At 43.6% G+C, this 23,922-nt stretch overlaps 1 protein-coding gene across 1 annotated transcript in view; it reads left to right on the top strand.

The window, feature by feature from the left end:
• adgb (androglobin) overlaps nucleotides 1-22,284 on the top strand; it is a 94,659-nt gene extending 72,375 nt beyond the window's left edge. Inside the window, exons 20-29 of the mRNA XM_038968025.1 lie at nucleotides 592-759; nucleotides 2,841-2,985; nucleotides 3,069-3,194; nucleotides 9,503-9,596; nucleotides 14,517-14,648; nucleotides 14,811-14,964; nucleotides 15,206-15,390; nucleotides 15,615-15,781; nucleotides 20,780-20,955; nucleotides 22,150-22,284. Coding sequence (XP_038823953.1) covers nucleotides 592-759; nucleotides 2,841-2,985; nucleotides 3,069-3,194; nucleotides 9,503-9,596; nucleotides 14,517-14,648; nucleotides 14,811-14,964; nucleotides 15,206-15,390; nucleotides 15,615-15,781; nucleotides 20,780-20,955; nucleotides 22,150-22,284 — 1,482 coding nt within the window. The remainder of the gene's footprint in view (nucleotides 1-591; nucleotides 760-2,840; nucleotides 2,986-3,068; nucleotides 3,195-9,502; nucleotides 9,597-14,516; nucleotides 14,649-14,810; nucleotides 14,965-15,205; nucleotides 15,391-15,614; nucleotides 15,782-20,779; nucleotides 20,956-22,149) is intronic.
• The last annotated feature ends 1,638 nt before the right edge of the window (nucleotides 22,285-23,922 follow it).

The following is a 23,922-nucleotide window of genomic DNA, read 5'->3' as shown; positions in this document are numbered from 1 at the left end:
GGACACCGCCGTCACCATGGAAACGCCAGCAGACAGCCACACCGTAATAGCCGCTTCTGTTTATACGCCCACTCAGGCATGGGGATACCTCCTCATCCTCCTCTTCTTACCTCTCCTCTCACTCTCGGATGCGCGCCTGATGTTAATCACTCTGCACTCAGGCCCACAGTGGGTCAGAGATGTCTGTCTCTCTCTGTCTCTCTCTGTCTCTCTCTGTCTCTCTCTGTCTCTCTCTGTCTCTCTCTGTCTCTATCACGGAAAGCTGATGCTGGTCACAATACACCAACAGCTGGAGGAGGAGGTGAGGAGAAGAGGGGAGGAGAGGCAGGCAGTGTACTGTGGCTGCTCAGGCTACAGGGACGTTCTCTTATAAAGCCAAGACTGTGAACATGTTGGCTTATTCATGCCATATGCAGACTCAAGCTGCTAGAAAATGACTAGTCAGGCAGTATTGTGATAACTCTTTCCTCCATGTTGAATAAGCAGACGGAATGGACAGAACCAAGGAGCATTTTCTCTGACAGTCCACTTTCACCTCACGTGTCCTTACCCCCACCCCCTCTTCTCCTCTCCTCTCCTCCCCTCCTCCAGGAGAGTGTGCGTTTTTGTGAGCAGGCCCTGTCTATTCTGAGGGCACTGGGCAGAGTGGTCAGCTCCTTCTCAGATGAGCTGGAGCTCCCAGCAGCCACCAGGGCTCTGGGGGACACCCACTGTCCCGCTCAGCTCAGCACTGTCGGAGGGCTCCGAGACCACCAGAGGGTAGGACACATATATATATATACACACACACAAACACACACACTGACACTGGACACACTGGACACTAACACTAGACACACTCGACACTAATACTGGACACACACTGACACACACACACTGACACTGGGGACACACTGACACTAACGCTGGACACACACACACACACACTGACACTAACACTGGACACACACACCTTTATTTAACCAGGTAGGCCAGTTGAGAACAAGTTCTCATTTACAACTGCAACCTGGCCAAGATAAAGCAAAGCAGTGCGACACAAACAACAACACAGAGTTACACATGGAATAAACAAACGTACAGTCAATAACACAATAGAAAAAGTCTATATACAGTGTGTGCAAATGGCGTAAGGAGGTAAAGCAATAAATAGGCCATAGTAGCGAAGTAATTACAATTTAGCAAATTAACACTGGAGTGATAGATGTGCATATAATGATGTGCAAATAGAAATACTGGTGGCAAAAGCGCAACAAAAAGTAAATAAAAACAATATGGGGATGAGGTAGGTAGTTGGATAGGCTATTTACAGATGGCTGCAGCTGCAGCGATCGGTAAGCTGCTCAGATAGCTGATGCTTAAAGTTAGTGAGGGAGATAAGTCTCCAACTTCAGCGATTTTTGCAATTTCTTCCAGTCATTGGTAGCAGAGAACTGGAAGGAGAGGTGGCCAAAAGAGGTGTTGGCTTTGGGGATGATCAGTGAGATATACCTGCTGGAGCGCGTGCTACGGGTGGGTGTTGTTATGGTGACCAGTGAGCTGAGATAAGGCACCGCTTTACCTAGCAAAGACTTATAGATGACCTGGAGCCAGTGGGTCTGGCGACGAATATGTAGCGAGGGTCAGCCGACAAGAGTATACAGGTCGCAGTGGTGGGTGGTATATGGGGCTTTGGTGACAAAACGGATGGCACTGTGATAGACTGCATCCAGTTTGCTGAATGGAGTGTTGGAGGCTATTTTGTAAATGACATCGTCGAGGATCGGTAGGATAGTCAGTTTTACCAGGGTATGTTTGGCAGCGTGAGTGAAGGAGGCTGTGTTGCGAAATAGGAAGCCAATTTTGGATTTAATTTTTGGATTGGAGATGCTTGCTGTAAGTCTGGATGGAGAGTTTACATTCTAGCCAGACACATAGGTATTTGTAGTTGTCCACATATTCTAGGTCAGAACCGTCCGGAGTAGTGACGCTAGTCGGGCGGGCGGGTGCGGGCAGCGATCGGTTGAAGAGCATGCATTTGGTTTTACTAGCGTTTAAGAGCATTTGGAGGCTACGGAAGGAGTGTTGTATTGCATGTTTGCTAACACAGTGTCCAAAGAAGGGCCTGATGTATACAGAATGGTGTTGTCTGCATAGAGGTGGATCAAGGAATCAACCGCAGCAAGAGTGAAATCGTTGATATATTCAGAGAAAGGAGTCGGCCCGAGAACTAAACCCTGTGGTACCCCCATAGAGACTGCCAGAGGTCCGGACAACAGGCCCTCCGATTTGACACACTGAACTCTATCTGATATGTAGTTGATGAATCAGGCGAGGCAGTCATTTGAGAAATCAAGGCTGTTGAGTCTGCCGATAAGAATACGGTGATTGACGGAGTCGAAAGCCTTGGCCAGGTCGATGAAGACGGCTGCACAGTATTGTCTTTTATTGATGGTGGTTATGATATCGTTTAGTACCTTGAGCGTGGCTGAGGTGCACCCGTGACCAACTCGGAAACCAGATTGCACAGCGGAGAAGGTACGGTGGGATTCAAAATGGTCAGTGATCTGTTTGTTACCTTGTCTTTCAAAGTTAGGGCAGGATGGATATAGGTCTGTAATAGTTTGGGTCTAGAGTGTCACCCCCTTTGAAGAGGGGGATGACCGCGGCAGCTTTCCAACATTTAGGAATCTCGGGCGATACGAAAGAGAACTTGAAACTTCATATGCTATCTGGGGTCGGGGACCCCGGGGGAATGTGCCCTGAGTGCCTGGTCAGTAAGCCGGCCCTGCACACACACACATGCACACTCTCTCTCTCTCTCTTAGTGCACGCACTGAACTCCCCCACTCCTCTCTGTGCAGGTGTTTAATGAAGCGGTGTGTCACATGATCTGCGTTGCTCTGGACAGGAAGCTGTCAGCAGAGGAGCTGTTTGCTGTCCAGGCCCTTACCAACGACCCCTCGCTCTCCACCAGCGAGACAAGGGGACTGTCCCCCACAGGTTCAGGTGTGTGTGTGGAGTTTTTTTTTTCTCAAGCAAGAATGTAAGTGTATGTGTAACTATTGTGTGTATCATTGTGTGTTGTACAGATTGTGAGGCACCAGAGGGCTGGGGCAGCAGGAAGCCCACCGAGCAGGAAATCCAGGCAGCCAGGATCCTCCAGGCCGGCTTCAAGGGACATCTAGTCCGCGAGATCCTCAATTCTACTAAACCAGGTAATAATGGGTTAATGCTGTCCTCACCCTCAACGCTACTAAACCAGGTAATAATGGGTTAATGCTGTCCTCATCTTCAACGCTACTGCACCAGGTAATAATGGGTTAATACTGTCCTCACCTTCAATGTTACCAAACCAGGTAATAATGGATTATTACGGCCTCACACTCACAATCAAACTTCTCAATGTTATTCAATTACATTTTCCAATGGCCTCAGGGACAATTTTACAAGGTACAATCAGAGCACAATTAGATACATTCTTTGCTATAGATAGATCTGCTCATTGAGTTGAAGAGAGGAAGAATGGATTCTCAGTTAGAAAGAGAGGGATGTTATCCAGACCTTTTAACTGGTTTGTAACAGTTTGACTGTTGCTTGACTAATGAGTGAAAGGTGAATTAAAGGCATGTGATTGTTGGTAAGAGCTCTCTCTCTCTCTCTCTCTCTCTCTCTTTCTCTTTCTCTTTCTGTTTCGCCGTATCTGAGGTGTAAAGGTCACTCTGGCTGTTCCAGCTCACTCCCTCTGCTTCTGGCCGATCCCCCCCCTCCCTCCTCTCCTGGCAGCCCTGCCCACTCCATCACTGCCACAGGGCTCATTGCCTTTCTCCCTCTCTCTCCCTTCTTCCCTTTCTTTCTTAGTTTCTTTTTCTCTGTTTCTCCGTATTTGTCAAAAAGAAAAAAACGTTTTTTGTCACATGCACCGAATATAACAGGTGTAGACTTTACCGTGAAATGCTTACTTACGAGCGCTTTCTCAACAATGTCGAGTTAGAAATTAAGAAAATTAGCAAATAAAAATAGTAACACTAAATACCAATAACGAGTCTATATACTGGGAGTAACGGTGCCGAGTCAATGTGCTGGGGGTACGAGGTAGCTGAGGTAATATGTACATGTAGGTAGGCGTAAAAGTGACATAGCAATCAGTATAGATAATAAACAGACTAGCAGCAGCTTCTGTTGAGTCTGTGAAAGTGTGTGTGTGTGGCGTCAATATGTACGTGTGTTTTGTGTGTGTGAGCGTATATGTAGTGTGTGTGTGTGTTGGAGTGTCAGTGTAAGTATGTGTGAGTGTGTGTGTGTGAGTGCATGGAGTCAGTGTAAGAGAGTCCGTGCAAAAAAGGGTAAAGTTAATAGTCTGGGTAGTCATTTGATTAAATGTTCAGTAATCATATGGCTTGGGGGTATGAAGTTGTTCAGGTGCCTTTTTGCCCCAGGTTGGCCCTCCGGTACCGCTTGCCGTGCCGTAGCAGAGTGAACAGTCTATAGCTTCGGTGGCTAGGGTCTTTGACAATTTACAGGCCCTTCCTCTAACACCGCCTGGTATAGAGGACCTGGATGGCAGGCAGCTCGGCCCCAGTGATGTACTGTGCCATCTCCACCGCCCTCTGTAGCGCCTTGTGATCAAGGGCGGTGCAGTTGCCATACCACACAGTGATGCAGCCAGTCAAGATGCTCTCAATGGTGCAGCTGTATAACTTTTTCAGGGCCATTCCAAATCTTGTCAGCCTCCTTCTTCATAACTGTGCTGGTGTGAGAGAAACATATTAAGTCAAGGAACTTGACGCTATCAACCCGCTCCACTACAGCCTTGTCGATGTGGATGGGGTATCCTCGCCCCTCTGTTTCCTGTAGTCCACGATCAGCTCCTTTGTATTGCTGACTTTGAGGCAGAGGTTGTTGTCCTGGCACTGCACTGCCAGGTCTCTGACCTCATCCCTGTAGGCTGTCTCATCGTCGTCGGTGATCAGGCCTACCACCACTGTGTAGTCAGCAAACTAGATGAATGTGTTGAAGTGATGCATAGCCATACAGTCTTGGGTGAACGTGGAGTACAGGAGGGGACTAAACACACACCCCTGAGGGGCCGCAGTGTTGAGGGTCAGCGTGGCAGATGTGTTGTTACCTACCCTTATCACCTGGAGGCGGCCGTCAGAAAGTCCAGGATTCAGTTGCAGAAGGAGGTGTTCAGTCCCAGGGTCCCGAGCTTGGTGATGAGCTTTGAGGCTGAGCTGTAGTCAATGCACAGCATTCTCACATAGGTATTTCTCCAGGTGGGAGAGAGCAGTGTGGAGTGCTATAGAAATTGCGTCATCTGTGGATCTGTTGGGGCGGTATGAGAATTCAAATCAAATCAAAGTTTATTTGTCACGTGTGCCAAATACAACAGGTGTAGAACCTTACAGGGAAATGCTTACTTACAGGCTCTAACCAACAGTCCAAAAAAGGTATTAGGTGAACAATAGGTAAGTAAAGAAATAAAAACAACAGTAAAAAGACAGTGAAAAATAACAGTAGCAAAATTGGAGTGGTGTCTGGGATGATGGTGTTGATGTGACAGCATTTCTTGGTTACAGATGTGAGTGCTACGGGACGATAGTCATTTAGGCTGGTTACCTTCGAGTTCTTAGGAACAAACACATTGGTGGTCTGCTTGAAACATGTTGGGATTACAGACTGGGACAAGGAGATGTTGGAAATTATGTGAAGATACTTGACAGCTGGCCTGAGCATACTCTGAGAATGCGTCCTGGTACTCCGTCTGGCCCAGCGGCCTTGCGAGTGTTAACTTCTTTGGGAACGGGGGGCAGTAGTAAGTAGGTTGGATGAATAAGGTGCCCAGAGTAAACTGCCTGTTACTCAGGCCCAGAAGCTAGTATATGCATATAATAGAAAACACTCTAAAGTTTCCAAAACTGTTCAAATAATATCTGTGAGTATAACAGAACTCATATGGCAGGCAAAAACTTGAGAAAAATCCAACCAGAAAGTGGGAAATCTGAGGTTTGTAGTTTTTGCCTATCCAATATCCTGTGGCTATGGGGTCAGATTGCACTTCCTAAGGCTTCCAGTAGATGTCAACAATCTTCAGAAGTTGTTTCAGGTTTCTATTGTGAAAGGGGAGAGAATAAGAGCTGTTTCAACAAGTGGTCAGGCTGAAAGCCTTTAGTTTAGTCTCGTGCGTGGCCGTGAGCGTGACGCTCGTTCCCTTTCCTTTCTAATGACAGCGGAATTGTCCGGTTGGAATATTATTGAAGATTTATGATAAAAAACATCCTAAAGATTGATTATATACATCGTTTGACATGTTTCTACGAACTTTAGTGGAACTTTTTTGACTTTTCATTACTGGACTAAACTCGCAAACAAAAAGGAGGCATTTGGACATAAAGATGAACTTTATCGAACAAAACAAACATTTATTGTCTAACATGGAGACCTGGGAGTGCCATCAGATGAAGATCATCAAAGGTAAGTGATTTAATTTTAATGCTATTTCTGACTTTTGTGACACCTCTCCTTGGTTGGAAAATGGCTGTATGGTTTTCTGTGGCTAGGCGCTGACCTAACATAATTGCATGGTGTGCTTTCGCCGTAAAGCCTTTTTGAAATCAGACACTGTGGCTGGATTAACAAGAAGTTTATTTTTTAAATGGTGTATAATACTTGAGGAATTTTAATTATGAGTTTTCTGTTGTTTGAATTTGGCGCCCTGCAATTTCACTGGCTGTTGGCGAGCTAGCGTCCCACATATCCCAGAGACGTTTTAACCTGTTTAAAAGTCTTACTCACATCGGCCATGGAGCGCAAGATCACACAGTTGTCCGGGACAGCAGGGGCTCTCATGTCTGGCTCAGTGTTTGCCTCGGTCTGGGAGATTTACGTCACTGGACAACTCACGGCTGGGTTTTCCTTTAGTTTGTAATAGTCTGCAAACCCTACCGCATCGGAACCGGTGTAGTAAGATTCAATATTAGTCCTATATTGACATTTTCCATGTTTGATGGTTCGTCAGGGTCGTAAGCAGGCTTTCTTGTAAGCTTTCTTGTAATCATCCATGTCCGTGCCCCGTTCATTGAACGCGGTAATCCATAGCTTTTTTGTTTGTTAGGGTACATATGTACAGTATGGTCACTGTGGGGATGACTTCATCAATGCACTCAGTGATGAAACCCATGACTGATGTGGTAAACTCCTCAATGTTATCTGATGAATCCCTGAACATACTCTGGTCTGTGCTAGCGAAGCAGTCTTGTAGCTTAGCGTCCGCTTCATCAGACCACTTCCGTATTGAACACGTCTCTGGTACGTCCTGTTTGAGTTTTTGCTTGTAAACAGGAAGCAGGAGGGTGGAGTCATGATCTGATTTGCAGAAGGGAGGGATAGGGAAGGCCTTAATTAAAAGTGGTTCAGAGCCTCTTGGTAAAAGTGGGATAAACAGAATTTCAGGAGTTAAAGTCCTAGAAACAGCCACTAGAAACACTTCCTCTGGGTGAGCGGTTTCTCGTTTGTTTATGGCCCTGTACAGCTAGTTGAGTGCCTGCTTGTTGCCATTCTCGTTTTGTGGTAGGATGTAGACAGCAGTAATTATTACAGATAAAAACATCTGCAATTTCCCATGAGATATTCTAGTTCAGGAGCAAAAGCTTGAGACTTCCTTCACACTTGAAGCAGCGCACCAGTTGTTGTTTACAATGAGGCACACCTCCCCCTTTTGGTTTTACCTGAGTCCCCTTTCCGGTCGTGACAATGCATGGAGAAACCCTTGAGTATCGCCCGTCCATCGCCCGTCAGCCAAGTTTCAGAAAAGCATAGAATATTACAGTTTTTCACGTCCCGTTGGTAGGAATCTCTCAAACAGAGCTCATCCATCTTGTTCTCAAGTGACTGGACATTGGCCAGTAAAATGGAGCACTCCGGTAATCCGAACAATGGAGTAGGGTCCGGTGTAAACAAGGGAAAAGCTGAGTCGGAGTTGAAGTAGGAGCTGAAATTGAGGTTAAAGTTAGTAGCTGTCGATTTATAATTCAAATGTACTTGGCTGTGATAATGGTGTGAGCTTTCTGTACAAACAAATGAAGGATAAACACGAAAAAAGTCACAAAATAGAAAAGTCAGGTTGGACCTTCTCCATCGGCGTCATCTTATTATTCTCTCCTCTCTCTCTCCTCTCTCTCTCTCTCTCTCTCTCTCTCTCTTTCTCTCTTCTTTCTCTCTCTCTCTCTTTCTCTCTTCTTTCTCTTTCTCTCTTCTCTCTCTCTCTCTTCTTTCTCTCTTCTTTCTCTCTCTTCTTTCTCTCTTCTTTCTCTCTCTTCTTTCTCTCTCTTCTTTCTCTCTCTTCTCTCTCTTCTCTCTCTTCTCTCTCTTCTCTCTCTCTTCTCTCTCTCTCTCTGCTAAGAGTTAGCCCTGTGCCCTATCTTTGGGACTCTGGGCTGAAATAGAGACTTATCGATGAGTCTGCCACTCTCACTAATACACCCTGACAGGTGAGGTGGGGGGGGGGGACAGGACAACACACACACCCATTCATGCACACACACATCGACCCACCCACCTGCACCCCCTCGAACATCCAAACAGCTCTGTTGTGACATGTTTACGAGTTGAGGGAGAGCAGCGAGGAGGGGGGATAGAGGATGGAGAGCGATAGAGAGGGATTGGGATAGTTTGTTTTTTAGGTGAGGGACATGAACAGACTCTATTTATTGCCAGGGCTTGAGGGTTACTCTGTCCTGTCCAGCCTGTCAGAACACAATACTAAGGCCTGGAGCAGAGACATGAGATTCCAGTACTCGCCAAACTCCCCTCCTTGTTACACTACACTCACAGACTTGTCATTAGGACGACACACACAGATTCCATCACTGGTACACCACACTGGTTGTTCACGAAACTAATTTGTTTTGGTATAGAGCCCCCCCCCCCCCAATATCTAGATACCATATTTATCATGATGGCTATTCCAGTCTCTGTATTTCCAAGCCTTACATTTTAAACCCACTGCATGCCTCAAAGCACTTTAGGAACACATGAAAAATAATGACATCAACAACTGATGTCTCAGGTTCATTACAGGCCACTCTGTCAGTTTTTTTTATCATTAACTACCTCAGATGCCCTGTCTGTCACAAACGGCCATCGCTCTACAAGATTACTTTTTCATTTCGCAAACCAGAGCCAAGCCCATAATGGCTCTGTTGATTTGGAGAAGATGACAAATGCCTGTCATTGAGACTTTCTCACGGAGGCACACACACCTCAGTAGCATAGCCAGGAGATACAGTATGAAGAATGACATATTTTATGAATTGATCCAGTACATGGCTAGTGTAACAGGGTTGGAGGTGAGTGTCACAGTAAATTTGATGTTTGAATGTCTTTTTTTTGCATCTGGCACTCTCCCTCATCATATTGTAACAATGTGTTCATGTCTTTGGCTTCAAGGTGAATGTCTTTCATCTTTTATGTATGTCCGCTGCTATTTAACTGAGCGTGGTGTGTGTGTTTTATATGTATTATCTAGGCACAAAGGAGAATCTCAGTGCCTCAAAGACACTTCAGGAGATGTGGGCTAGTGTGGAATCGGATGCAGAGAAACACGCAGTGTCTTTATTGAGGTAAATGATTAATCAGCTAGCTCAACATCGCACACATTCACAGCTGAGCACACAACACTAAAACCCAGTCTCACACAGCACACGCACACATGACACATCTAATTTAGCCAACACACTGCATGCTGGTGTTTTCTTCCTGTAAAGGGGATACTGTGAATTTCACAGTAGCTTACAGGCAGCTCGGTGGCAATATGTTTTTCATATTTCAGTACACCTTCTGTAATATAAATATGGTATCGAAGCAGGTACTGCGTAATGACCTACAGTACAATACCGTAAAATTTACTGTATTATACTGTAATAAAGTATGCTGCCGTAATTGGAATGAATTAATGGGTGAATGCATTCAATTAATTGAGGGGAGAGGTTTGTATTTCAAAATATTTACTGTAATTACAAGGGATTGTTTCGAACAGGTTGGCTGATAGATATTAGTGAATAGTTTCTGTTTTATATCACTTGCACTTCTAGAGGCCTTGACAAAGGCATCCAAACTGGCAGCAACTACAGGGCAAACCAGACTCACAGTCTCACTGCAGAAATAGATGTTCATCCACTTCCTCGAAGCGGCAAATTTCAATTTGCTCCAAACATCACTTTTCTAAGTGTTTTTGTTGCTCCTACTGCTCTATATCATTCCATTTCTCCAATTTCAAATTTCTAGTGTTAGTGCAATGATTGCAAGTACCCATAGATTTGCAGTCATTAGCGTTACTCATAGACTTGTAGTCATTTAGCGTTACTCATAGACTTGCAGTCATTGCACTAACGCTGGTTAGCAATTGCTCTAGCGCTAGATAGCAACTTCCTTCAAACTACACGCAGACATTAAAAATGGTATCCACGAGTTCATCTGACTCTGGGGATGTAGATAAAGGGCCTCATTGTCAAAATCTCGAAGTATCCCATTAAGGTGTGGATTAAGGTTTGGGATAGGTTTAAAACATTATGTTTAGGCACTCATTCCAAATGGTTAAGGTAAGCATGAAGGTTTGGGATAAGGTTAAAACTCCCACCCCAAAAAGTATCGAACACACAACCTTTATGATCCCTTACCCATGCTTACTTGATGGTAATGCTGCCCCTAGTGGCCGGTTTTGAAAGCATTTTCCGAAGTCATCGACGTCAATCTTGAACGATCTGTCTGCCAAAAGGACATGGGGCACTATATCCAGATAGATACATTGGTGCAGCATTCTCACTCATGAGTGCCACAAATACAGCCTCTTACAAGGCACGCCTCAAAATATGTTAATTAGCCAGAAACAGCAATACAGTGCACCCACTAGTGGTCACGGTACTGTATTCTGTTGCGTGTAATTAAAGTACCATTCAAAATGCAGAAATTCTTTCCCCACCCATAACATTTTCCCATAGTGCACCATAATTTACAGAATGCTGCAGTAAACGTTTCAGAGTATTTTACTGTTGATAACACCCAAAATGGTTGTATAATTTACCGTTTTCCATTACAGTGCATTGTTGGGTACGTACAACAATATGGCTTGGCACACTGTTATCAATCAAGTTTATTTTATATAGCCCTTCGTACATCAGCTAATATCTCGAAGTGCTGTACAGAAACCCAGCCTAAAACCCTAACAGCAAGCAATGCAGGTGTAGAAGCACGGTGTTATGACACTGTGCCAGCTAGGTCCATTGAGGCAATTCATTTAGCCTCTTTCCATGCGTGCCCAGAGTCTGTCCCTGTCCTCCTCAGTGAGTCCTATAGCCATGGCTCAGCCTCACGGTAGAGGGGAGGTGAGTAGTTTTCCACATTGTGTTCCATCGTCTCCTGGTGGTACCATCTGCTGTTAATCCTCTCTCTGCTCCATTCGGCTCTTCGAGTCTCCTGAATGATCCGCCGCCTGAGGGTGAGGGGTGTGTGTGTGTGCCGCGTGTACGACATGCCTCTGTTTGTGTGTAAGTCAGATCTCACTGATCAATGGAAGCCCCCAGTACAGAGTCAGAGCAGTGAAGTGTTTTCACTCTCCTTAGCCTTGTAAACCCAAAGAGAAGCTCCCCGTAGTATACTGCGCTTAAATAAAATGACCACGGTTGTGTGGTGTGATGAAGAAATATTACAATGATAAAACATCATTGTAACTAATACATGTAACTGTATTCTTCTGGAGAGCTCATAAGAGACCGATTTTGCACATGACCTGTTTCACACATTGATTATGCCTGTTAGTTCAGTATCATATCTGAGAGAATTCTGGGCAAATGTATCTGCCTCATATTCTGTTTAACTTCTTCTGGCTGCAAGCCCTAAGTCGGGATCAATATGACAACAGCCACTTCAAGTGCAGGGCGCGAAATTCAAAATATATTTTTTAGAAATATTTAACTTTCACACATTAACAAGTCCAATACAGCAAATGAAAGGTACACATCTTGTGAATCCAGCCAACATGTCCGATTTTTAAAATGTTTTACAGCGAAAACAGCACGTATATTTATGTTAGCTCACCACCAAATACAAAAAAGGACAGACATTTTTCACAGCACAGGTAGCATGCACAAAGCCAACCTAACTAACCAAGAACCAACCAAACTAACCAACAAACAACTTCATCAGATGACAGTCTTATAACATGTTATTCAATAAATCTATGTTTTGTTCGAAAAATGTGCATATTTCAGGTATAAATCATAGTTTACATTGCAGCTACAATCAGAAATTGCACCGAAAGCAGACAGAATAATTACAGACACCAACGCCAAATACCTAAATACTCATCATAAAACATTTCTGAAAAATACATAGTGTACAGCAAATGAAAGACAGGCATCTTGTGATTCCAGCCAATATTTCCGATTTCTTAAGTGTTTTACAGCGAAAACACAATATAGCGTTATATTAGCTTACCACAATAGCCAGAAACACAAGCCATTTCCCAGCAGCAAAAGTTAGCGATCGTAACAAACCAGTAAAAGATATATAATTTTTGACTAACCTTGATATGCTTCATCAGATGACAGTCCTATAACATCAGGTTATACATACACTTATGTTTTGTTCGAAAATGTGCATATTTAGAGCTGAAATCAGTGGTTATACATTGTGCTAACGTAGCTACTTTTTCCCACAACGTCCGGATATTTTTCTGACACTTTTTCTGACACACATATTCTGACCAAATAGCTATTCATAAACATAACTAAAAAATACATGTTGTATAGGAAATGATAGATACACTAGTTCTTAATGCAATCGCCGTGTTAGAATTCTAAAAATAACTTCATTACGACATAAGGCTTACGTTATGGCGACCGAGTGCCCAAAACCTGGGCGCAAAACTAATAGTACACAGTTCGACAGATATATGAAATAGCATCATAAAATGGGTCCTACTTTTGCTGATCTTCCATCAGAATGTTGTACAAGGTGTCCTTTGTCAAGAACAATCGTTGTTTGGATTTAGAACGTCCTTTTCCCCTCTTGAATTAGCAAGCGCACTAGCCAAGTGGCGCGAAGCTCTCCTTCCTGAACAAAGGCACACAACGCAACACGCCTAACGTCCCGAATAAATTTCAAAAATCTAATAAAACTATATTGAAAAAACATACTTTACGATGATATTGTCACATGTCTCAAATAAAATCAAAGCCGGAGATAGTAGTCGCCTATAACGACAGCTTTTCAAAAGGCAATCCCCGGTTCCTCCTTGCGCCTTCCTGAAAACAGGAAATGGGTGACACGTCATTCCAAGAGGATTTATTCCAACTCAGACCAAGATAAACACTCCATTTCTTCTCTCACAGCCTCTTGACATCTAGGGGAAGGTGTATGATGTGCATGTATACTAATACGTATCATGCCCATTTATAGGCAGGACCTAGAACAGAGCATAGTTTTCAGACTTTCCACTTCCTGGTCAGGAAGTTTGTGCCAAATGAGTTCTGTTTTACTCACAGATATAATTCAAACGGTTTTAGAAACTAGAGAGTGTTTTCTATCCAATAGTAATAATAATATGCATATTGTACGAGCAAGAATTGAGTACGAGGCCGTTTGAAATGGGCACCTTTTATCTGGCTACTCAATACTGCCCCTGCAGCCCAAACAGGTTAACCCATCATTCTCTGTTTGTGTGACCCTCTCTCTGTGATTTCCCCCCCCCCCCCCCCCCCCCCCCCCAGTCTGTTGAGCCCAGTGACAGGCTCCGGACAGGGAATGTACAGTCTGAAGGCATTGGGTCACCCTGGTACAAATCAAGAATAATCCTCCACTTCTAACATGATGTGTGTCCATCTCCGCACCTTGTAACTCTTACTCACTTATAACCTCTCGGGTGCTCGTCTCACCAAACACAGACAAACCCCCGTCTTTGTCAACTCTAAACTCTTTGAGTGAAGTTGACAAAGTGAGGTTACACTGTCATATAGTAACTCTCAGCCCTCTCGACATAAAAGTTATCCCCCCCCCCCAGGAGTTTTAGGGCCGCGTGTATCAAGTGTCTCAGAGTAGGACTGCTGATTTTAGGATCAGTTTCACTTTTTAGATCACACTGAATAAGATAACATGGACATGGGGGGACCTGATCCTAGATCAGCACTCCTACTCTGAGACACTTCATACATCGGGCCCCTGATCTGCCCTATCAAGCAAAAAGGCAGTAACTGCTCATTTGGTTGAAAATGAGTTAATGTATTTTTGCTACATTAAATACATGCTTAATCAGGTGGACAAGTATCCTGCCTCGTATTGTGTTTTGGAGAAAATAGGGGTCATGTTAAAAGAAACTGCATAAAGTTAAATAAAAGCCAGTTTCACGCTAAGAGCAGTTACTGCCTTTTTGCTTGGAAGGGCAGTGATCTCGTCCTCTGTTTATGCAGTATTGGAGTGGACCTCGCCCCATTTATGCAGCACCTCATTTTCCTGATAGTCAAGGTTGTTGTATCTTTATTGTCCAGGTACATCTTCAGTAACGATGAGAGGACAGCTGAACTGTACCCCTGCCAGGAGGATGAGTGGACCAGAATCACATTCACTGACTACTCTGTCCCTCTGCCGGAACTGGCCAACTCCTGGCTACTGGTCTTCAGGTAGAAAACACACACACATACTCACACAACACACGGACAAAGCACTGAATCATGTTATATATGAATGTAAAATGTTTTGCTAACACCCCATGATCCTCCATTGTTAATGTTTTTTATGTGGTAGTAAAACTTCATTGTGAGTACTGTGTGCGTGTGTTCCAGAGAGGTGTTCTTGGTGCCTAAAGAAATGCTGCTCGTGGCTAAGGTCTACTCCCCAGTCTCCTCCTGTCTGCTCCACGTCATAGACAACAGCACAGGAGAAGAGCTACCCAGAGTCTTCCAGAGAGTAGAGCCCCACGTCTACAAACACAACCAGGTTAAACAAACTACTGTACATTCAACCTCTCACAAATACAAACGCAAACCGTATGTTATACTGTACATAGAAACGCATATGTATGTGTATATAAAAAACAAATCCGTTTTTTGTGTTTTACAGTGTAGGAATGTGGCACTATGATAGTACTGTATATGCAGTATATGTGTGTGGGTGTGCCATGTATTTTTGTGTGTGTGTGAGAAACTAAACCTCATGCCTCATACCCACCTCCCTGTAGCGTGGATACACCTTTGTGGCGGAGGCCCACACCCCTGACACACCCCTCGTGGGGGCCAAGTGGAGGATGCGTCTGATTGGCTCATGTGATCTTCCTGACCTGGCACGAGAGGCTCCACTCAACAACTTCTCTGTGAAGGAATTCAGGGATTACTACATTCCCAATGACAGGAACGTCATCTGCAGGTAGCATAACGGAATAATGACAGGGTAAAACATACGTACTTAGGTTGGAAGGTGCCTAATTTAATTGTAATCAGTTATATGATTCATCAGGAATTCATAATTGCCTGTTGTCTATGTTTTGTGCTAATCACATATTGATTGAGGGCATAGTTTTTCCTGGTCAGATCACATTGTCAGGATAACCTTCCGACCCTACCAATAATAAACTCTGTATATTACGACAGGTATTCTGTGAAGGTGACTGCGGACCACGCCGGTACAGTCCAGTTCCAGACGTCCAAACCGGATGTCCACATCCGCCTCTCCGTCCTGGACCATGAGGAAGTGGTGGCTAGTAACACTGGGAAAGGCCACGTGGTCATCCCGGTATACCACTTCCAGCCTAGCAACCGTGAGTAACATTGTTTTAAGGTCAGATGGAAGACAAAAAGTGCTTCTTAGAGGAGTCATTGTATTTTCATATATTTCCTGTGTCACTTGCAATCATGATTGACAGGGTAGATATTAGCTCAGTATGTTGTCGAACATGTCAAGGTATTCATTCTGTTCACAAAGTACTGTATTTAAATTACTGTGTCTGTCACAGTCATTTACTGTACGTATGTTTTTTTTCTATAAATAATGGGGCCACTGTGTGACATTAGATAAAACATTTAAAAATGGTTTGAAAGTTAAATAAAAAGGATGTTTATGCAGTTCCACGTGGTTAGAAATAAAAGTTCATATATGCAAATTGGACCATAACTCCACCTATACAACATCATAGGCGAATGATATTGGCGGTTTTACGGGTTCCTAACCAGCTGTGCTATTTTGTTAGTTTTTTTCGCGTTGTTTGCAACTTGGTTTTTAGCTTTTTAGCTTATAAGGCCAAGCAAACAAGAACATTCTCATCCAGAAACGGAGCTCCTAGTGGCCGGGGACTTTAATGCAGGCGAACTTAAATCCGTTGGACCTCATTTCTACCAGCATGTCACATGTGCAACCAGAGGGAAAAAAAATCGAGACCACCTTTACTCCACACACAGAGACGCGTACAAAGCTCTCCCTCGCCCTCCATTTGGCAAATCTGACCATAATTCTATCCTCCTGATTCCTGCTTACAAGCAAAAACTAAAGCAGGAAGTACCAGTGACTCACTCAATACGGAATTGATATTTACTTCAGCTTTTTAGTACTTACGTGGATTGTACTAAAATCTGTGCGTTATTGAAGGGACACATTTATATTGAAGTTTTACATAATATGCAAATGAACTGTACTTTTGCTAAAATAGCAGGCTGTTTTGGTAATTTTTATTTCAGAAAACATTTAATGGTCTTATGATGTTTTGATAAGAAGGAAGGTGATATTGTGCTATGATTGTTGCTTTTCCAATAGTTTCTTCTTGGGGTCAAAATGACCCCAGTTGGTGATCCATGTATGTAAAATATGTTGGTAGAATGAGGGTTAAAGTAGTCAAATGTTTTTGGTATTTGGTCCCATATTCCTTGCACACAATGACCTCATCAAGCTTGTGATTCTACAAACTTGTTGGAGGCATTTACAGCTTGTGTTGGTTGTGTTTCGGATAATGTTTTGTCCAATAAGAAGTGAATTGTGAATAATGTATTGTGTCGTTTTGGAGTCACTTTTATTGTAAGTAAGAATAGAAAATGTTTGAACATTTCTACATGATACTACCATGATTATGGATAATCATGAATGAATCGTGAATAATGATGGGTGAGAAAGTTACAGAGGGACAAAGATCAAAATGCTTATCCCCCCTATTATTGGTAATGGTAAGAGGTTAGCACGCTTTGTTGTAGCCTCTGTAACTTTCAGAAACATCTCATCTACTCACTTAGAAAGACATTTCCTCCAGTCATCAACCCAAAACACAACCAAAACAAATGCATCTAACGAGTTGGTAGAGTCACAAGCTTGATGTAGTCATTGGGGGTGGCAGGTAGCCTAGTGGTTAGAGCGTTGGGCCAGTAACCGAAAGGCTGGTAAAAATCTGTCGTTCTGCCCCGAACAAGGCAGTTAACCCACAGTTCCCCGGTAGGCTGTCATTGTAAATAAGAATTTGTTCCTAACTGAGTTGCCTAGTTAAATAAAGATTACATTTAAAAAATTGCGTGGTGGGAATATAGGACCAACTACTTTCACTTTTGACTTCTTTGGTACACTGTAAGTGAAATTTGTCCAAATACTTTGGAAATCTTATGATATCTTCAAATGGAGGGACTAGATCTATAAAGCGCTTTCATTTCTAAATGGTAAATCAGATTTTAATGGAAATAACCTCAAATAAAAGGTGACATTCTGCACTGTCACTGCAAATGAAACAATTGATCTTGAATCCAAAATCGCTGGAGTATAGAGCCACATTTAACATTTTAGCATCACTGTCCAAATACATACGTAGGGGAGGGTAAAGTATTCTGTTTATGTGAGTGTATGATACTACCCATTTGTTGTCAGTGTAATGGTGACTGTGCATTTCCTGCTCAGATTCTGCAGTGCCAGCTATTCTCTCTCTCGGCCACACTGTGAACACCGCAGCGGCATCACGCCATGGTGATGTCTGTCTGTTTGTCAGCCTTTAAAAATGCCCTGGCTCTCTCGGATATACTGTCTTTGTCCATACAGCCAGCAGGGTTCTCAGTATATCGCGCAGACAGGAATAACCCCTCTGGGAAGAAGAAAGGCGGGGGTGTATGTTTCATGATTAACCACTCATGGTGTGATTGTGTTAACATACAGAAACTCAGCATTCAACACCATAGTACCCTTCAAGCTCATCATTAAGTTCGGTGCCCTGGGTCTGAACACCGCCCTGTGCAACTGGGTCCTGGACTTCCTGACAGGCTGCCCCCAGGTTGTGAAGGTAGAAAACAACATCTCCACTTCGCTGATCCTCAACACTGGAGCCCCACAAGGGTGTGTGCTCAGCCCCCTCCTGTATTCCCTGTTCACCCGTGACTGCGTGGGCATGCACACTTCCAACTCAATCATCAAGTTTGCAGACGACAAAACAATAGTAGAACTGATTAACAACAATGATGAGACAGCCTACAGAGAGGAGGTGAGGGCCCTTGGAGTGTGGTGCCAGGAAAATAACCTCTCACTCATTGTCGACGAAACAAAGGAGCTGATCGTGGACTTCAGGAAACAGCAGAGGGAGCACTCCCCTATCCACATCAACGGGACCGCAGTGGAGCAGGTGGAAAGCTTCAAGTTCTTCGGCGTACACATCACTGACGTTCTGAAATGGTCCACCCACACAAACAGTGTGGTGAAGAAGGCGCAACAGTGCCTCTTCAACCTCAGGAAGCTGAAGAAATTTGGCTTGGCACCTAAAACCCTCACAAACTTTTACAGATGCACAATTGAGAGCATCCTGTCGTGCTGTATCACCACCTGGTATGGCAGCTGCACCGGCCGCAACCACAGGGCTGTCCAGAGGGTGGTGCAGTCTGCCCAACGCATCATCGGGGAAAACTACATTCCCTCCAGGACACCTACAGCACCCGATGTCATATGAACGCCAAAAAGATCATCAAGGACAACAACCACCTGAGCCACTGTCTGTTCACCCCGCTATCATCTTGAAGGCAAGGTCAGTATAGGTGCATCAAAGTTGAGACCGAGAGACTGAAAAACAGCTTCTATCTCAAGGCCATCAGACTGTTAAATAGCCATCACTAAGTGGCTTCCAAGTGGTTACATTACCCTGCATCTTAGAGGCTGCTGTCCCATATACGTAGACTTGAAATCACTGGCCACTTTTAATAATTGAACGCTAGTCACTTTAATAATGTTTACATATTTTTGCTTTAATCATCTCATGTATATACTGTATTCTATTCTACTGTAATTAGTCTATGCCACTCTGACATTGCTCATCCTAATGTTTATATATTCCTTAATTCCATTCTTTAACTTTTAGGTTGTGTGTATTGTTATGAATTGTTAGATATTACTGCACTGTTGGAGCTAGAAACACAAGCATTTCGCTACACCCGCAATAATATCTGCTAGACATGTGTATGTGACAAATATAATTTGATTTGAATCAATTAATTGTCTATCAGCCAGGCCTGCAGCCAACCTGTCAATCACAATCAGATCCAGTCCGGAAGGCACAACATTAATCAACAATGCTGTTTTCTGCTACTTAAACTTTACTGATGGGAGAGTAAACAACAATTGAGGGTGAATGTTCCCTGTAGGGTTGGGCAAGGGGATAAGAGTCTCTCAGAGTTGTGTCATTTGTTATTAGTGAGTTGGTCAGGGGACAAATGATTGAAAAGGACTGTATATTCAATCTAACCTGCATATTAACATTTTACACTGTAAAGGGGTTGCTGTGAATTTGACATTAACAGGCATGCTCAGTGGAAAGTACAATTCTGTACGTCTACTGTATAATAAATACGGTATCAAAGCAAGTACTGTGTTATGACAAACCGTACAATACTGTAAAATAATCGGAATGAATGAATGAATGAATGAATGGAGGTGTTTTGTATTTTACTGTAATTAAAAGGGATTGGTGCAAGCAGCTTGGATGCTAGGTATAGTGTTTACACATTACTGCATGAACATTTGGTGTTTTATATGACTTGCACTTCTAGAGGCCTTAACAAAGGCATCCAAACTGGCGGTGACTACGGGGCAAAATGCTCAACCATTTAATGTTTAAGACTGGCAGCCACTCCAATCTGTCCCCTTTACATGTTAAATTGTAATAAAAATTCTTAAGCAACCTCACTCATGTGTATATCTAATATAGCCTCTTATAAGGCACGCCTCCACATATGTTAATGAGCCAGAAACAACAATACCATGCACCTACAAATGGTCAAAAGGTTTTTGGCGCTCCAAAGATACGGTACTGTACTGTTTTCAGTAGGGTGGAATTACAGTACCATTTGAAATAGAGCAATTCTTTCCCTGCCCATGACATTTTCCCACAATGCACCATAATTTACAGTATACTGCAGTAAACCATTTCAGAGTACAATTTTTACTCTTAATAATACCCCAAATTACCATATCAATTACAGTTTTCTGTGAGTGTATAATACTGTGAAAGAACCAGGTCGACTCCCCTCAAAAGGTAGATGTGTCAAGTTTTGAGACTAAGGCAAACACAAGTCAAGATACTGCATAAGCATTTTGACTGGTTTGACCCGATTTATTATTGCCACTAAAATACTCTGTCACATAGACAGGCAAAAACCCTGACACTCCAAGACTGCTCTCTCAATCCTATGTTTCCTCTCACGTTCATCTGTCTGAAAGGTCTAAAGCAGTTTACTGACATTTTTCTTTCTACTCTTATTTAGTTTTTTGGGGAATTTCTATGAAAATCAATATTGTGTTTTGCATGTCACAGCCGCCTCCTGCGGACCCCCCCAGGCGGATGGAAAGCAGAGCCAGGAAGAGGCCAGAGTGATAGGCTCTACCCAGGGAGGAGGGGGCCAGGAAGGCATGGCCATAGAGACTCCCCACCTGACCGACCAGACCCAGAACCAGCCTCACACCCAGACCCAGCCGCCCATGGAGACTATGGTATCACCGCTGACAGCTCACCTTTCAACCATCGCCCATATGAAAGATTCTGATGTAACACACACACACACACACACACACTCTGGAGGAGGGGAAGTAGGAAGGAAAGGGTTGGATGTGGAGATACAGAAGTATTGGGGAGTTGTTTTGTTGTTATCGTTTGCTCTCTTATCTCTCTACCTATCAGGCAGGCTCTGATTTTGACGTGATTTATGAGTCGCGACTGAGTTTGCCGCCAGACCTCGCACAGACAGTATTGGAAAGTTTGGTTCACACACACTCAGTTACTGTTTATCTGAGTCACTGTGTACCCTTCAATGGACATCGCTGTCTTTGGGTGAAACCTCTCTTCAGAGGCAGATTATTGAGCATTCTCTCAACTCTGTTACATCAAACAACAGCAAAAACAACCCTGTAGCATCAATATTAATGAGCTACTAACGAACCTCTTTTTAAAAAATTATTATTTAACCTTTATTTAACTAGGCGAGTCAGTTAAGAACAAATTCTTATTTACAATGACGGCCTACCCCACCCAAACCCGGACGACGCTGGGCCAATTGTGCGCCGCCCTATGGGACTCCCAATCACGACCGGTTGTGATACAGCCTGGAATCGAACCGGGGTCTGTAATGACGCCTCTAGCACTGAGATGCAGTGCCTCAGACCGGTGCGCCACTCGAGAGCCCAACCTCTGATCAGATGGAGTGATGTTCAGGTACGACAGATCAGAATGAAGAGGTATTGATCAGGATTATAGTGGCTTGGAGGCCCAGTCAATGATCACGATGCTGGTGGCCCCTACACTAACATATTGATGCTCACTGGCAAACTGCTTTTACACCACTCTAAACAGCATACTGTTAGAACTATGTTATACATGTATCTAAATCATCACGAAGGAAAAACGAACTAAATGTGATATTTACTGTGTCTCTATCTCTGTGACTCAGTACATACTGTATCACTAACTGTGGCTTAGGTGCTGCTGATGTTTATCTGTGGTGGTTGTGTTGTTGTTATGATGTTTCTCTCTTGTCTCAGACCGAAATGCTATAACTGCTATAGCTATAATTGTTGACTGTATTCCCTGAATTTGAAGGTCGTGTGTATAGTGCAGGGCAGGCAGAGGTGTACTTGTTTGTGTGTGTTGTTGTTTATGTTGTTGATGACTGTTGTCTCTCGTTCTCTCAGGGCCATAGGTACATAGTGGTGGCGGAGGTGTTGCATAAGAGCTGGGCTCTCGACAACTCTCAGATGGCCTTCGTCCATACGCTCAGGGACCTGGAGAGGAACGAGATGAAAGGTACTCACACCAGCCACTCATAGATGCACAATCCCCTTCAGCAGGCCCCATAGAGAACACACCAGAAAATCACAAATGTGCAATACCCACAATCCTGCCACAGAGAGAGCCCAGCAGCCAATGAGAGGTTCAGAATTATAATATTCTCTTCTGCACAGACATTAAGAAAGGCCATCCACGTCCCACCGACAAATTTGTTTGTAATCTGCGGGAGTGAATGACATGAAGGGGGATATGACCTGTACTGTGTTCTTGAATTTTGTCCTAGACAAAAAAAGAGTTTGAATCTTCTCTTCTGTCTCGGACAGTTACTCACTAGCCAGTGACACAGTTTGTCCACTCTGGTCATGTCACTTCACCCCATCTGTGGGCAGGAACACTACTCTGCTGTCTGAAGCAATAGGCTAATATCCCAAAGAGATATTGGGGTTATTTTGGGTCAGGTTTCAACTTTACTTTAAAATATACTGACTATTTGGGTTGGAATCATGTTATTCATTCATATTGCAATTCAGATAATGCCCCCAATATGCACGAGGTTAGTAATTACATTTCCATATTACATATTGCATTTCAGAAGCCCCCGATGTTTTCCTCTGAATCCTGATCGGATGTTGCATCCCTGTGTTTGTTTTCCCGAGCGTATTTTGCATGTTGCATCTGAAATGTGCCAGATATGCAGCAGGCAGGCAGGTCTGTCTGTTCTCCCTGTGACTAGCCATGGAGCTTTAATCAAATCCCTAATGAAAGGCAGATGAATATAGCTGTGATTATTATTATTTGACCCTGCTGGTCATCTATGAACATTTGAACATCTTGGCCATGTTCTGTTATAATCTCCACCCGGCACAGCCAGAAGAGGACTGGCCACCCCTCATAGCCTGGTTCATCTCTATGTTTCTTCCTAGGTTTTGGCCTTTCTAGGGAGTTTTTCCTAGCCACCGTGCTTCTACACCTGCATTGCTTGCTGTTTGGGGTTTTAGGCTGGGTTTCTGTACAGCACTTTGTGACATCAGCTGATGTAAGAAGGGCTTTATAAATACATTTGATTGATGGATTGATTTAGCAAATCACTAGATGTGATTTGGGAGGCCCAGTGAACCCTCTGAATGAGGCAATAACCCTGTGTCATCACTTCTGCCTCCCAGATGACTTTGTATGCTGCACAAAGAAGAAACAGAAACTCAGAAAGGTTAACATTCTTACCGGATAAATTAATTGAGGGATTGATATTGGTGGGGTGAGGGGGAGGTGAGACTAGGTGAATGCAGTCAGATTTGCATGATTGCCTGAAGATAATTGTTTGCCTAATTATATTAGAATTCCTTTTTGTCTTCTCAATTTTGCAATCTGGAAAGTAACTCCTATACCCATTTAGTTTGCACAGCAGAAAATCAGGTTCACTCTGTATGCATGTGCGTGTGTGTCAGTGTCCATTGAGGCAGTCGTGAATTCTCATGCCTACCGCGGTATGTGTGTATTGATTCTAAAGGAAAAGAGAGTCCTATTTGTCTAATAGATATGACATAATGCTTTAAAGTGCTGGTCGTTAGTGTAGAAAACATGACTGGGTTACTGAGTTTTCCGTGTGTGCAGGGGTGTGTGTGTGCCCCCCCCCCCCCCCCTAGTTTTCCAATAAGCCAGTGAAACTGGGTCATGAA

This window comes from Salvelinus namaycush, chromosome 29, assembly GCF_016432855.1.
Source record: "Salvelinus namaycush isolate Seneca chromosome 29, SaNama_1.0, whole genome shotgun sequence".
NCBI lineage: Eukaryota > Metazoa > Chordata > Actinopteri > Salmoniformes > Salmonidae > Salvelinus > Salvelinus namaycush.
This window is presented reverse-complemented; position numbering and strand designations above follow the sequence as displayed.